We start from the raw sequence: 14,623 nt of genomic DNA on the forward strand, positions 1-14,623 counted from the left end.
CCTTGTAACATGACTGTGAGAAGACCTCTTTCCAGCCGACCGGGCTAGCCAGGTGGGTAAAGTGCCTTCCTGGCAACCCAAAGGTCACGGGTTCGAATTCCACCTCGGGCATGGATCAAAATACTGCAAAAACCTTGGGAGGTGCATTATTGCCACAGAAGCCGATGCACCAACAACTACCAAAAAAAAAACTCTCTTTCCAAACTTTTACAATCATCCAAACAGCGAGATGAATGAGGATCTAAAGCTTGCCACGCTCAACCGACTCAGTGCACTTGCAAAGAAAGCAAAAACTTTCTTGCAAATCTGGTAAATCTGGATAAACCAATAACTTTAGAGAATCTCATTGGTGACAAGGCAAATATTTCAGAATTTTTCAACTACCTCAAGCAAACTGGACTTTTTAATCATTTCTGATTTTACGAAAATTTCTCATTTCATTATATTATAAATGAATAGGCGCATTATAGCCATAGCAGCTTATGCGCCACAAACCCATATAACCAACAACGAGCGAAACTTTGATGACCAACAAGGACTTCTGCAACTTAATGAGGCGCCTCCGTAGCCAGGTGGGAAGAAGCAGCAGTGCATAACGCACGCTTCTGATTAGACCGGGGTTCGATCCCGTCACCACCAAATACGGGGATGCGGAAAGATCAGGGAATGATCACCGAATATTCCCGGAGCAATATGGCCTTAGTTGCTAATGCTCCTAAAAACCAAATAACAAACAAGCAACTTAATGAGAATGGCCAATGACAAGCAAAAGATTCTGTTTATACATGTAATTTAGAGTCTGTTATCTCCCAGTCACAAACCAATTCAAATATTCTTTACTGGCCCAGCTGGTTGCAGAAAAACATTTATGATTCACCTCTTGATGGAAATATACAAATGCATCAAGTAATACAGACTGGTACTGTAATGCCTACATTACATTCACTTCAACTGGTAAAGCTGAAGCGCATGTAATGTAATGATCTTGGATGTGCTCAGAGCTGGCATAAACCAGCTCTGAGCACATCCAAGATCACTGCCCTCAAGGTATCCATTTTTCTTGTTACCAAAAGGTTTCTGCCACAGGTGACAATGGTTAGCACAGAGCCACCTAAGTGGTATGACCCGAATCATAAACGTTTTTCTGCAGCCAGCTGGTTTATGCCAACTCCGAGCACATCCAAGATCACCTCCCATGATCCTTTGCACAACTCCTCTCCCAACTCCATTCTTTTTGCCTTTCCCAAGTTTTTTCTGCAGCTTTCAGCACATCCAAGATCACCTCCCATGATCCTTTGCTTTAAATGCTTTACTTTAAATTTTGAAAGATATCCATTTCTCCGGTTACCAAAAGGTTTCTGCCACAGTGGCAATGGTTAGTCCAAAGTGTGTCCGAAGTGTACGACAAATCATAAACGTTTTTCCGCAACCAGCTGTTTTATGCCAGCTCTGAGCACATCCAAGATCACCTCCCATGATCCTTTGCATGATCTCTTCTCCCGACTCTGTTTTTCTTTGTTATGAAATGGAAATGACGTAATTTCCGCATCTCAAAATCGTGACAAATTGATTTTACTACCATCTGAAATTTAGCAGGTGCCACCAATACACATCAAAAATAAAAAAAATTTTTTAAAAAATCTGCAAGTTGAGAAAGTAAAAAAAAGTAAAGTACCAGCAAGATCCATCAACTACTAACCAAAGAGAAAGCCTTCTTCTTTTAGCAAAAACAGACCTAGCAAATTCTTCCAGTGCCAAATAATAGTTTACATTACTCAAATAATTAATTTCATTACCCTATGCTAATTAATATAATACAGACTTCAATCAATGTCTGCACTCAACATAAATTGGACAACTGTACAAAACATGATGCTAAGTTTCCTCCACTTTACAAAAACATAACGGATCTGATTTTAATTCAAAACAATGTAATGTATAACTTAATTCACCATGCCCAGTAATTAAATAAGACAATTGCATACTGGGGGGGGGGGGGAACTATTTATTCTTCTTATTATTAAACAAAAACCTGACATCAGGTATATACAGCTTAGTTGTGATCCCAGTTATACTTTCATTCCACCTGACTTTCCATACATCTAATAACTGCTCCATTACATGTTTCTTCCCCTTTTTAATATTGGTACTAATATCTATAGTTATATCAAGAAAAGTAAAATTAATACCTTTTCTTAAAAAGTAACAAAAGGATTTCTATATCACGTGCAGGCCCAACGGCATGTGTCCGGATAATACCTGTTGTCCTACACACCCTTTGTATTACCAACAGCAGAGTTCTTTGTAAACAGTATAATTTAGCCTTGAATATTAATTTGATAACACAGGTCACCCAATTAGAAGCAACATAGGTAACAGTAGGCAAAAAAATCGCATTATAATACAAATTTAATGTCTTCCTTGGTGGTCTACCTATGTAATCCCCATTGAACTCTTGATATTTTGAATACAGCAGCACTAAAATTCTTAACTTTAGCATTAGCAAACAATGCAAGAAAGCAAGCTTATGCAGCATCAGCCAAAATTTCCATTTCACCCTTCCATTCATTCCAAAATTCCTGTTCAGCTCAGCCTTAAATTTATTTAGGCTATCAACTTCCACAACAAAAGATAGAAGTCTGTTCCACCAATCAACCACCCGCTGGCTAAAGGCAAATTTCCGCACATCTATTCTACAACTGTCTTTCCTCAATTTGAATCTATGCCCCCTCAGGTTCTTAATCTGAGCAAGAGGAAGAATCCCATCAGCATTCAGCTTGCTCAACCCATTCAAGGCCTTGAATTTATTAATCAAGTAAATGTGAGTCACAAATGTAAGATTAGAATACAATATCGCTCCTAAATGCTTATTTTGATTAACCTTTGGTATCTGCTTACTGGCTATCTTTGCCCTTGGTGGTCTACCTATATCTAATTTATCTTTCATTAGCATTGGAGTCCATGGCAATGATAATACAGCCACTCCTCGACTTGCGTAAGGGTTGCGTTCCATGGAACTCTACATAAGTCGAATTTTACATAAGTTGGAATTTCCCTAAATGCTTATGCAGCACCCGCAACTATGTGCATTGAATTTGATTAAAGCAAAAAAGAAATGTTCAACGAACATGTAAATAGAATTATATAATAATTTTTTTTTTATCTCATGCACATAAAAAATTACAAAAGTGTACAAAATTACAAAAATTTCAAAATTATAAAATTACAAAAAGAGAGAGGAGACAGGCATAATATCAGCAAGTTTACCTTTCAAGCCAGAATTAACTCTCCAGCTGATAAGTATGCCGCTGCAGAAGTTGAGGGCTGTGGAGATTTAGAAAGAGTTTTTTCCAACAGATCACAAAATTTCTTTACAGCAGCAGAATTGACACTGGTGACTTCACAGCATATTTGAATGTTTTGGAAACCAATGCGATGCTTGAACCTACTAAACCACCCGTTGCTTGCCAAGAACTTGGCTTGGGGTTCACCGTATTTATCCTTAATGTCTTCATAAATACTTCTTGCTTTTGCTTGAATGCCATTGCACTCTGGGGCACTCGCTTCTGAATCAGATTTTCCATCCATATTATTAATAGATTTTCAATCTTCGATATAGCATCTGAACACTGTTGATCTTAAATACATTGATCCTTTAACATGGTCTTTTATACGAACACTGTCCCTTAAAATAGTAATAGGAACAGTAATCGTGGCATGTGATGCAAGAAAGCGAGCGTATGAGCTTATGTAGCATCAGCCAAAAAAAAAAAAAAAAAAAAATTCACACAACGATTCCTTCTAAATGTTTGTCCAGTTCCTCCTTAAATTTATTTAGCCTATCAACTTCCACAACAACAGATGGAAGTTTGTTCCATCTATTCTACAGCTGTCTTTCCTCAATTTGAATTTATGCCCCTTTAGGTTCGTAATCTGAACAAGTAGAAGAATCGCATCAGAATTCAGCATGCCCAACCCATTCAAGGCCTTATACACCTCAATCAGATCATCACGCAGGTGCCTAGTCTCCAGCCACTGCAATTTGCAGAACTTAAGCCTCTCTTGGTAAGAGGATCCCTTCATACCCCTCACCAATCTTGTTGCCCTGCTCTGTACACGCTCAAGCAAATCTACATCCTTCCTAAAATGAGGCCTCCAGACCTGTACGCAATACTCAAGGCATGGCCTGACCATTGCCTTATACAGAGGGACAATCACCTCCTTTTCCCTGCTAGCAAAATTCCTGTATATTATTGACAAAACCCCATGACCTACTCTGACAGCCTGTCTGCATTGCTCAGAAAACTTCATATCTGACTGCACAATTACTCCCAGGTCTTTTTCATTTTCTACCACCCTACGTGTAGTACCACACAGTTGGTATGTTCCTCTGGGGGTTACTTCTACCCATATGCAGTACTTTGCATTTGTCAATGTTAAACTTCAGTTGCCACTTCTCAGCCCATCTTCCCAAATTTTCTAGATCTTGTTGCATTAGCACACTGCCATTACTGTCATTAACAACCCTGCAAACCTTTCTTTCATCTGCAAACTTCAACACTAAGCCTAAATTCATCATCATCAGCCATTTTCAATCCACTGCGGGATGAAGACCCATCAACTTTCCAGTTCCTTCTGTTTTGTGCAATGGCCATCCATTTACTACCCACAAACTCATGAATTTCATCTGTCCATCGCCGTTGTTGTCTTCCAGGGTTTCTCTTAGCTCATCTTGGGTACCATTCTATTATTTTCTTAGTCCATCTCTCATCATGTCTTCGAGCTATGTGTCCTGCCCAAAACCATTTTAGTTCTTTAGTTTTGATAAGAATGTCCTTTACTTGAGTTTGCTGCCTAATCCATGTTTCCCTCCTTATCTAACAGTCTGATTCCCAGTATAATTTGTTCCATTCTTCGCTGTGTAGTTTTCAAATTCTCTTCCATTCTTTTGGTGAGTGCCCAAGTTTCACTTCCATAAGTCATGGTGGGAAGTATACATTAGTTCATTATTTTACGTTTCAGACAAACTGGGATATTGCTGCTCAGTATGTGACTATATTTCCTGAATGCTATCCATCCAAAATTTATACTTCTCTTGACTTCCAGCCATTTATCATTATTATAGCTCTCCCAGATAAGTATATGATCCACCTTTTCAATTACCGCTCCTTCAATCATTATATCCCTTTCTATTGCATACTTGTTCATTATTACTTTTGTTTTAGCCATATTCATCTTTAGCCCAAAATCCTTACTGACTCTGCATAACTGATTAAGATTTTCCTCTAATTCTTTGGGATCGTGGCTTATGACCACAATGTCATCTGTAAATCGTAAATGGTTTAGGTACTCTCCGTTCACATTGACTCCTTTCTATGACCAGTCTAATCTTCTGAAAGCTTCCTCAAGGGCAGCAGTAAACAACTACGGAGATATTGTGTCTCCTTGTCGAACTGCTTTCTCAATTTTAAATTTACTACTGTCTTTGTCTAGTCTAATAAAGGAGGTAATATTCTCATATATTTTCTTAAAAATCATAATATATGGGGTGTCTATGCCTTGTCTTTCCAGTGCTCGAAACATTGCCTTATGCTGTATGGAGTCAAATGCCTTTTCATAATCCACAAATGCCAGACATAATGGTGTTTTATATTCATTTGCTTTCTCCATTAGTTGTGACATTACATGAAGGTGATCCATAGTTGAGAAAACTGTCCTAAAGCCAGCTTGCTCTTTCGGTTGATTCTCATCAAGTATTCTTTCTAATCTGTTAGTAATGACCCATGTGAACAACTTGTAGTCTGATATACCTTCATCAATATCATTGATAAATATACAGAACAACAGTGGACCCAACACCGAACCTTGTGGGACTCCACTAATAACATTAGTCCACAAAGAGCGCCGTCCATTGATTACCACCTTCTGTCTTTAGCATTAGCATTAGTAGAGGCATTTGATGCAAGAAAGCAAGCTTATGCAGCATCAGCCAAAAAAAAAAAAAAAAAAAGTAACATAAATAAATAAAAATAACCACTTCCACTTCACCCCTCTGTTCGTTCGAAATACCTGTCCAGCTGAGCCTTAAACTTATTTAGGCTATCAACTTCCACGACAAGGGATGGAAGTCTGTTCCACCCACCAACCACTCGCTGGCTAAAGGCAAATTTCCGCACATCTATCCTACATCTGTCTTTCCTCAATTTGAATTTATGCCCTCTCAGGTGATTTTTCTGAGCTAGAGGAAGAATCCCATCAGCATTGAGCATGCTCAAACCATTCAAGGCTTTGTACACCTCTATCAGATCACCTCGCTGGTGCCTAGTCTCCAGACACTGTAATTTGCAAAATTTAAGCCTTTCTTCGTAAGAGAACCCCTTTGTCCCATTCACCAATCTAGTTGCCCTTCTCTGTACTCGTTCCAGCAGCTCTACATCCTTCCTGAAATGAGGCCTCCAGGCCTGTATACAGTACTCTAGGTGTGGCCTGACCATTGCCTTATACAAGGGAATAATCACCTCCTTATCCCTGCTAGAAAAATTCCTATATATCATTGACAATACACCATGAGCTACTCTTGCAGCTCGTCTGCACTGCTCAGAGAACTTCATATCTGCCTGCACAACCACCCCCAGGTCCCTTTCATTCTCTACCACTGTCAGTGTAGTACCACAGAGTTGATACGTTGCTCTGGGGTTGCTGTTTCCCATATGTAGTACTTTACATTTGTCAATGTTAAACTTCATTTGCCACCTCGAAGCCCATCTGCTCAACCTTTCCAAATCCTGTTGCAGCAGCATAGTGTCAGTAGTGTCTTTGACAACCCTGCCAACCTTCGTATCGTCTGCAAACTTGGACATTAAGCCTGATATACCATCATCAATATCATTTATAAATACAGAAAACAATAAAGGCCCCAATACTGAACCCTGAGGGACTCCACTAATAACATTAGTCCACGATGAGCAGTGTCCATTGATTACCACTCTCTGTCTTCTCCCCCTCAACCACCCCTTTATCCATAGCAGCAACTTGCCTCCAATGCCACACTGCTCCAATTTGTGCAGCAGTCTTCCATGTGCAACAGTATCAAAAGCCTTTCTAAGATCCAAGTATATAATATCAAAGTTATTCCCTGCATCCAGTTCTTTTGTGACTGCATCATAGTATCCAATCAAATTGGTCAGGCAAGACTTCCCCTTAACAAAACCATGCTGTGTCCTAGCTATAACTGAAGTCTTGTCTAGATGATCCTGCAGTGCTTCTTTCACCAGTGCCTCCATTAATTTTCCGGGAACAGAAGTTAAACTCACAGGTCTATAATTACTTGTGTCAGCCTTTGATCCCCCTTTGTGAATTGGGGTCACATTTGCACATCTCCAGTCAATGGGTACCTCCCCTGAGTCCAAGGAAGCTCTCATAATTATGGCTAAGGGTTTGCTTACCTCCTTTGCTGCCTCCTTTAATATAACTGGATAGATCCCATCCACCCCAGGTGCCTTTCTTGTGTTTATCTTCAACAATTTCTCCTCCACTTTGCTCTCAGTTATTACAAGATTCTCTAGCTTACTGCTAGAGTTGAATAAACCTCTGGCATTCCCCTCGCTGAATAACTCCTCATGTGTGAATGTCGATGCAAAATATTCATTTAGTTTGTTAGCTACCCGAGCAGGGTCATCAACAGTTGACCCATCAATCTCAAGTGGACCAATCTGATTCATCCCCTTCCTTCTAGAGTTTACATAAGTAAAGAACTCTTTGCTGTTTTTCTTCGCATCCCTTGCCAAGGATCTCTCGTAATCTGCCTTCGCCTGCCTAACCTCCTTTGTAACTTGGTTACAGATCAACTTGTATCTATCATAGGCGTCCGTGTCACGTGTTAATTTGTATGTATCCCATGCATTTTTCTTCTCTGCCATATGCCTCATTAGTTCATCTGACAACCATTTAGGCCTAAACCTTGAACAATATTTCTTAGTTGGTATGTAAAGCCTAGTAGCTTCCACGATAAGTTCTTTGAATGCTTCCCATTTTGAATTTGCTGTTGGCAATATCATCAGTTGATCCCACTGTATAGAATTTAAATACTGTCTCAGTCCATTGTAGTCGCCTTTACGAAAGCAATACCCCTTCCCTTTACCCCTAATGGTAGTTACCTCTTTGAGTAACTCCCACTTCAGCACACTGTGATCACTGCCACCAAGTGGTTCATTTATCTGCAGATTCTTAATGCATGAAGAATCACTACTGATAATCAAATCAAGAGTATTACTCCCTCTAGTTGCCTCCCGAACATGCTGATGTAGAAAACAATCATCCAATAAATCCACAAAAGCCTTGCTACTGTGTGAGTGACCAGCCCCCAAATTCCAGTCAATATCTGGGAAATTAAAATCCCCCATTATAAGACTCTCTGATTTACTGGCCCACTCTATTTCTCCGAACAGTTTCTTATTATACTCATCAGAGTCATTAGGCCTATAGCACACTCCTACTCTCAATTTTGATCTCCCAATGCTTATGTCACACCAAACTGACTCAACACTGCACTGTCCAGCGATGTCGACTGGCTTCACTTCCTTGGATTTTATGTGTTTTTTAACTAATAGCATAACCCCTCCTCCCTTCCTATCCTGTCTATCCTTTCTGTAGACGTTGTACTCCCCAAATTCCAGTTCTGCATTTCTTATATCTGTGTGACACCACGTCTCTGAAATCCCCACAATATCTGCCTTTGATGTTTTGAGCAATACCTCAAATTCATCAAATTTATTTACTAAACTCCTAGCATTGGTGTACACACAAGTATACATGCACCTGTTCTTTTTCTTAGCTACCCTAACACAACCCATGTGTTTACTTGTACCCCAATGATTCCCAGCAGTCTCTGAAATATCCTGCATCGTATTTTTCAGGCTGCGGCTCATTCCAATAGAAGCAGTGCAAGAATCACTTTCACCTCTGCCAGTGGCTACTGTTAATCTATTAGTCCTTGTATCCCCCCAATCTAGCAGTTTTCCGACCCACCTAACATTGCCTCGATAGCATCAGCAAACATTCTTGCACCCTTTCTATTTAAGTGTATCCCATCCCTGTAGAAGCAGTCTCTCCTGTTAACAAGTACAGACCAGGCTGAAAAAAATTCTACCCCTTGAGCCCTGCACAATCTTTCCAGGGCCGAATTGATTGACAGGGCTCTCATCATATACTCCCTCCTATCGTGTCTGGGCAGAATTGCAGACACTTTCAATTTCAACCCTAATTCACGGCTTTTTTTCATCAGTGACCTGTACTTGTCAAGTAATTCCGCCGGTCTCCTACTCTTAATGTCATTAGTGCCAACGTGTACAACTATATCACCTTTAATAACAACTATATCTTCTCCCACTCAACCATCCTTTTATCCATTGTAGCAACTTACCCTTAATACTATTCTGCTCAAATTTGTACAGTAGTCTTCCATGTGCAACATTGTCAAAAGCTTTCCTGAAATCCAAGTATATGATATCAAAATTATTTTTTGCATCCAGTTCCTTTGTAACCACATCATAATATCCAATCAGATTTGTCAGACAAAACTTTCCCTTTCTGTATCTGAATTATTGCTGCAGTCTTGTCCTGCAGTGCATCTTTAACCAGTGACTCCATTATTTTACCCGGAACAGAAGTTAAACTAACTGATCTGTAATTACTCGTGTCACCCTTTAAACCCCCTTTGTGAATAGGGGATACATTTGCACATCTCCAGTCCGTGGGGACCCTCTTTGAGTCCAAGGATGCTCTCATAATTATGGCTAAGGGTTTGCTTACTTCCTTTGCTGCCTCCTTTAATATAACTGGATAGATCCCCTCCACCCCAGGTGCCTTTCTTATGTTTAACTGCAACAATTTCTCCTCCACTTTGCTCTCAGTTATTACAAAATCATTAAGCACTCTGCTACAATTTGATAACCTTCTGGCATTTTAAATACTTAATAACTCCTCATGTGTGAATGTAAATGCAAAATACTCATTCAGTGTGTTTGCTATCTGAGCAGGATCATCAACAGTCGAACCATCAATATCAATGGGACCAATCTGTTTTATCCCCTTCCTTTTAGAGTTTATATAAGTAAAGAAATCTTGCTGTTTTTCTTAGCATCCTTTGCCAAAGATTTCTCATAATCTGCCTTCGCCTGCCTAACCTTCTTTGTCATCGTTGTTTTATATGCATCCCATGCATTTTTCTTCTCTGCTACATGTCTCATTAGTTCATTTGACAACCATTTAGGCCTAAAACTTGAACAATATTTATTAATAGGTATGAAACATTTACTTTACAGCATAGCTGACTGGTTGATCTATCTACATAGTTGGGAATGGCTTTCTCCTAACCAGTTCATCAAACAATGCTGCTCTTATCTCAAGTTCGTCAGTTCTAGCCTTCATTTCATTATCAATTTATAACGCAGTTGTTATTGACTTCCATATCTACCCACTTACTGAGTATGAAATTAGAAACAGCCTTTATCACCTTGTTGGCCTCATTAGTAGTGTAGTCAACAATTTGTTTTTTTTAATTTAGTCACAAGCTCATAAATAGTCGAAACATCATATCTATTTCTCTGCTCATGTATATTAGCTCACTTTGCACACTAACAGACTATTGAATACATGTAGACTTATCAACTGGCTTTGACTGTTTTCCCTTCAGTTACTTCCCCTCAGTTACTTTCTTTGAGGGATCAGAATGGAGCCTTGGAACTCTTGAAGAAATGGGTGGGAAAGAAGAAGATTCTTCCTCTCTCCCCAGCTGTTCTTGCAGACTTCCTAGTCTGGTTCGCCTCCATCCCAATTTATTAATGAGAATAGAGACAATTGACCAAGAATACTGCTTCTAACAAAAACATATCCTTTAGATCTTCTCCATATTGGATATCTATATGTGTGTTCAACTAACACTGAGATACCACAGTCACTCCTCCAGTATTCGCTGATCCAATCTAATAATCATTGATCTATAATTAAAGATTTACCAACACCCAATAACAGAAAAATCTCACCTTGCGTATAATTTTCCTTGAATATATTCCCAACTCTTATCACTAGATTGGTTCCACAACCGAAATGACTTCCTATTATTACATTTGGTAGTGATCATAATAGTTAAAACACCAAAATTACTTTTTATAAATATTAGTAACAGTCAAACTCAATAACCAATTAGTTAACACCCTTTTAAAATATCTGCAAATCAATAAAGATATCATGATTTCATGTCATGGTACTGGGATCGTTATTTTTTTTTTTATTTTTTTTTATTTTTCTTAAGCAATGAAGAGATACTGGGTGTGATATCAATTTTCATATCCTCAAGATGACTTAGATAAACTTCAGAATGGTCAGAAAAGTGGTAGGTGTGTTTTAATACAGAAAAATTTCCTTTTTTTTTTTTTTTTTTTTGTCTGGTGCACCAGAAGCCTTGTGTTTTCTTGCACCATATGATTATTATTTAGTAATGGTGGCTTTTTATTTCATTACAATTTTGAAAAAAAAATTTTTTGTTCAATTTTCTTGAAAAAATTTTGATTTTATTTTGGCAAAAATCTTACTTTAATGTTCAGCTATAAAATCAAAATTGTAAAAAAAAAAAAAAAAGAAATGCTACATTTAAAAGCATTTCTGTACATAGTTTTGCAGTTTTTACAAGCTACCAAATTCCTCCAAAAAATTCACTCAGGGCCTCTGGCATTATTGTCCAGAAAGCCATTTGCAGAAGAGTTACGAAACGGGTTTGCTAGTTCTAGTTATCAGGAAATGTATGTGAATTGATAAACAGAATCAGAATTACTATTGATTACATAACACCTTGCATTTTGGGTCAAACATAGCAAAACATATCCAACATGAGTGTAGTTGTGATCATGTTGAGATATTATAGTCACCAATGAAAACTTAAAAGTTGATAGATTTCATTTAGTGTTTTGTTAAGTTCAAAATACACAAAGTTATACTTTTAAGGTTTAATTTATGAGATATAAATATACAATGATAAAGAATTTTTTATTGGTCGAAGAATATATCATGGTATACAATGTGACTCTGTGTAGTTATGATTTTTTTTTTTAATAGTTTCAATAAAGATAGTTGTGTTGTTAACAGTATTATATTATATTAAAATAGTTTCTATATCTGCTTTCAGGTTCATTGCTTGCACACATTTCAAGATGTATCACATTTCACCTTCTGAATATGAAGAGTTTGTCAACATTATTCGGAGTGCAAGAGCAGCTTTCCAACTAACACCAGGGGGAATGGTTCAATTTAATGAGTTACTACAGAGTTTACGACGTTCAAAATCTTGCAAAAAAGAATTGTGGCAACGCATAGCTAATGCCCTTGCAGCAGTACCTATTTGATGATAGGACATATAATAGGCTGAAGTAATATTATCATTTATTGAAATATCTAAAATATGTTGGGTACATTGTGTTAGTGAAACTAGATTTTACAGCTGCATTCCCCATGGGTAAGCAGAAACAGGTACAGCAGAATTACTAGACAGGACATTGGCAGTTTGTTTGCCACACACTGAAATCAATGTGTGTGGCTCAGGACATTGATGCTATTAACAGTCATCATGTTACAAGTTCTAGCACACATACCCCTTCCCCTTCCTTTGGTGTTTTAAACTCACATTTGGAAGGTTCAATGCTCAATTTCACTCCTGCGTGGTGTGAAGTCTCTATAGTTTAGCTTCACTTTAAGATGCCATTTTAACAAATTGTTTTTGTTTATGTGTCATCACTACAAAGCTTAAAAGCTACAGCTGAAATATTGCCATATAATTCTTATAGGTTTGGTAGTCAATTCCAGCATGTGTGAAATGTTTACTTTGAATGACTGTCTTGTTGATCACTGCAGGCTGAATTTAATGTTACCTCTGCATCATATGAATAAAGAGTGGTACTTGACAATACTGCTCATCTCTTCCCCTACTTTAATAAGACTGAAATGGCAGTAATAATTTATGTGTAAGTGGTGTTACCGGAAACACCCTGCCTCATTGTTCTGCTTGTCTTGCCTTTTCCCAGTATAAAATTTATATCTTCTCTAATTTATTTTTGAAAAAAAAAAAAAAATATGTATCTAGTTGTAAGGTCCTGTTCATAAAAATGAACACAAAATTTTATACGATAACATATGCAGACACACACATACATATACATAAATTCCCACTCACATTTGTAGCATTCAGAAATTTGTAAACCATCCATTTTCATCTGTTATTCTCCCATTGACACTTCCCCTTCCAAAAAAAAAAAAAAAACAGGCTCAGTGGTTTTCATTCCACGTATATACCAACTGTACAAAATGCCATACAAGTTGTTTGAAAATCCACATAAGATGTTTGTTAAGAGATCTGCCGTTCAAGAGTTTCTCTTAGTGGCTTACTGTTGAAACTTAATGTACTCAAACTGTAATTCAGTTTAATGTAAAAGAATGAGAACATGAATATTAGCTCCTGTTATTTCCCTATTCTGCCAACGTTTGGACTGTGTTGATGACAGCAGTCTAACCTGTTAATTTAAGGGCTAACTACTTCCAAGGAATTTAAAATCCCAAGCTCCATGCATTGTTTCTACTGATTGTTAAAATTTAAAGAACTTTTAAATTTGAATACATCTTCCCCACCAAACTCTTATATCACTTTTAAAGCTCTGCTCCTGACCAAATAAGTGTTGTGCATCTGAATATAAGATGGTAGGAAAGGTAGGATACCCCTGAGAAAAACCAACCCTTCAGTGAGATATGCATATGTTCTAAACAAACCTTTTCTTCATAAATTGTGAGATTAAACTGTGTGTTTTTAATAAAAAAAATAAAAAAAAAATTCTCTTTTGTAGTTATCAATTTCAATATACCCAAATTTAAAGTTTCAATGGAAAAAAAAAAAAAAAAAAAAAAGTAAAAGTACTGAATTGGTTTTTGAAAAAGGTTTCAAATGCCTTGTAGTTTTTTATACTATTTTTATAAATATTGTGTGATTAAAAATTAAATTCATTGCAAAATAGTTAGAATTTTGACAGATTTAATTTTATCCATGTGATTAACCTGAACACACATTTCATATGAGTGTGTGCACATTTGTATAGTATGTTATGCTAGATTTGTGAGTGTAAAAATATGATGAGAAGCTGTTCAACTATTATGTCATCACAGAAATATCAATTGTAAATATAATGTTAAAGGGCAACCAGAATTGTTTTTGAAAATTTTTTCAGTATTGTCTGTTGGGCATCATATATTTTTAAAAAGATGAAAAATGCTTTTATGATACTGTAATGGCTATATTGTTAACTTACAAAATTTGTACATTTATGTAATAGTAAACTTTGTAGCTTTTCAGCTTGTATAAGTCTAATCCTGTAGCATCCCAGACATTATTTTTCCATATGCATCAAAAAAGTTCTTTAGAACCGTCAATTGAGATTCATAGCCAATGCTGTATAAATACAGTTTTATTAGAAAAATTTGAATCTTTTCTGTAGTAAGCACTGGTTAACAGAATTCCTGTGCTAAAAGTTTAAGACTTATGAATAGGAAACTTTCTACTGCTTTCCTGTATACATGTATGTATGTA

At 37.2% G+C, this 14,623-nt stretch overlaps 1 protein-coding gene across 3 annotated transcripts in view; it reads left to right on the forward strand.

The window, feature by feature from the left end:
• Positions 1 to 13,121, forward strand: part of Dora (zinc finger SWIM domain-containing dorado) — a 729,579-nt gene extending 716,458 nt beyond the window's left edge. For all 3 annotated transcript variants that reach the window (XM_090389614.1, XM_090389612.1, XM_090389613.1), the window contains exon 24: positions 12,182 to 13,121. In XM_090389614.1, the coding sequence (XP_090245740.1) occupies positions 12,182 to 12,398 (217 nt within the window). In that variant the 3' untranslated portion in view covers positions 12,399 to 13,121. The remainder of the gene's footprint in view (positions 1 to 12,181) is intronic.
• The last annotated feature ends 1,502 nt before the right edge of the window (positions 13,122 to 14,623 follow it).

This window comes from Mastigoproctus giganteus, chromosome 2 (genome assembly GCF_048544385.1).
Source record: "Mastigoproctus giganteus isolate SK-2022 chromosome 2, ASM4854438v1, whole genome shotgun sequence".
NCBI lineage: Eukaryota > Metazoa > Arthropoda > Arachnida > Uropygi > Thelyphonidae > Mastigoproctus > Mastigoproctus giganteus.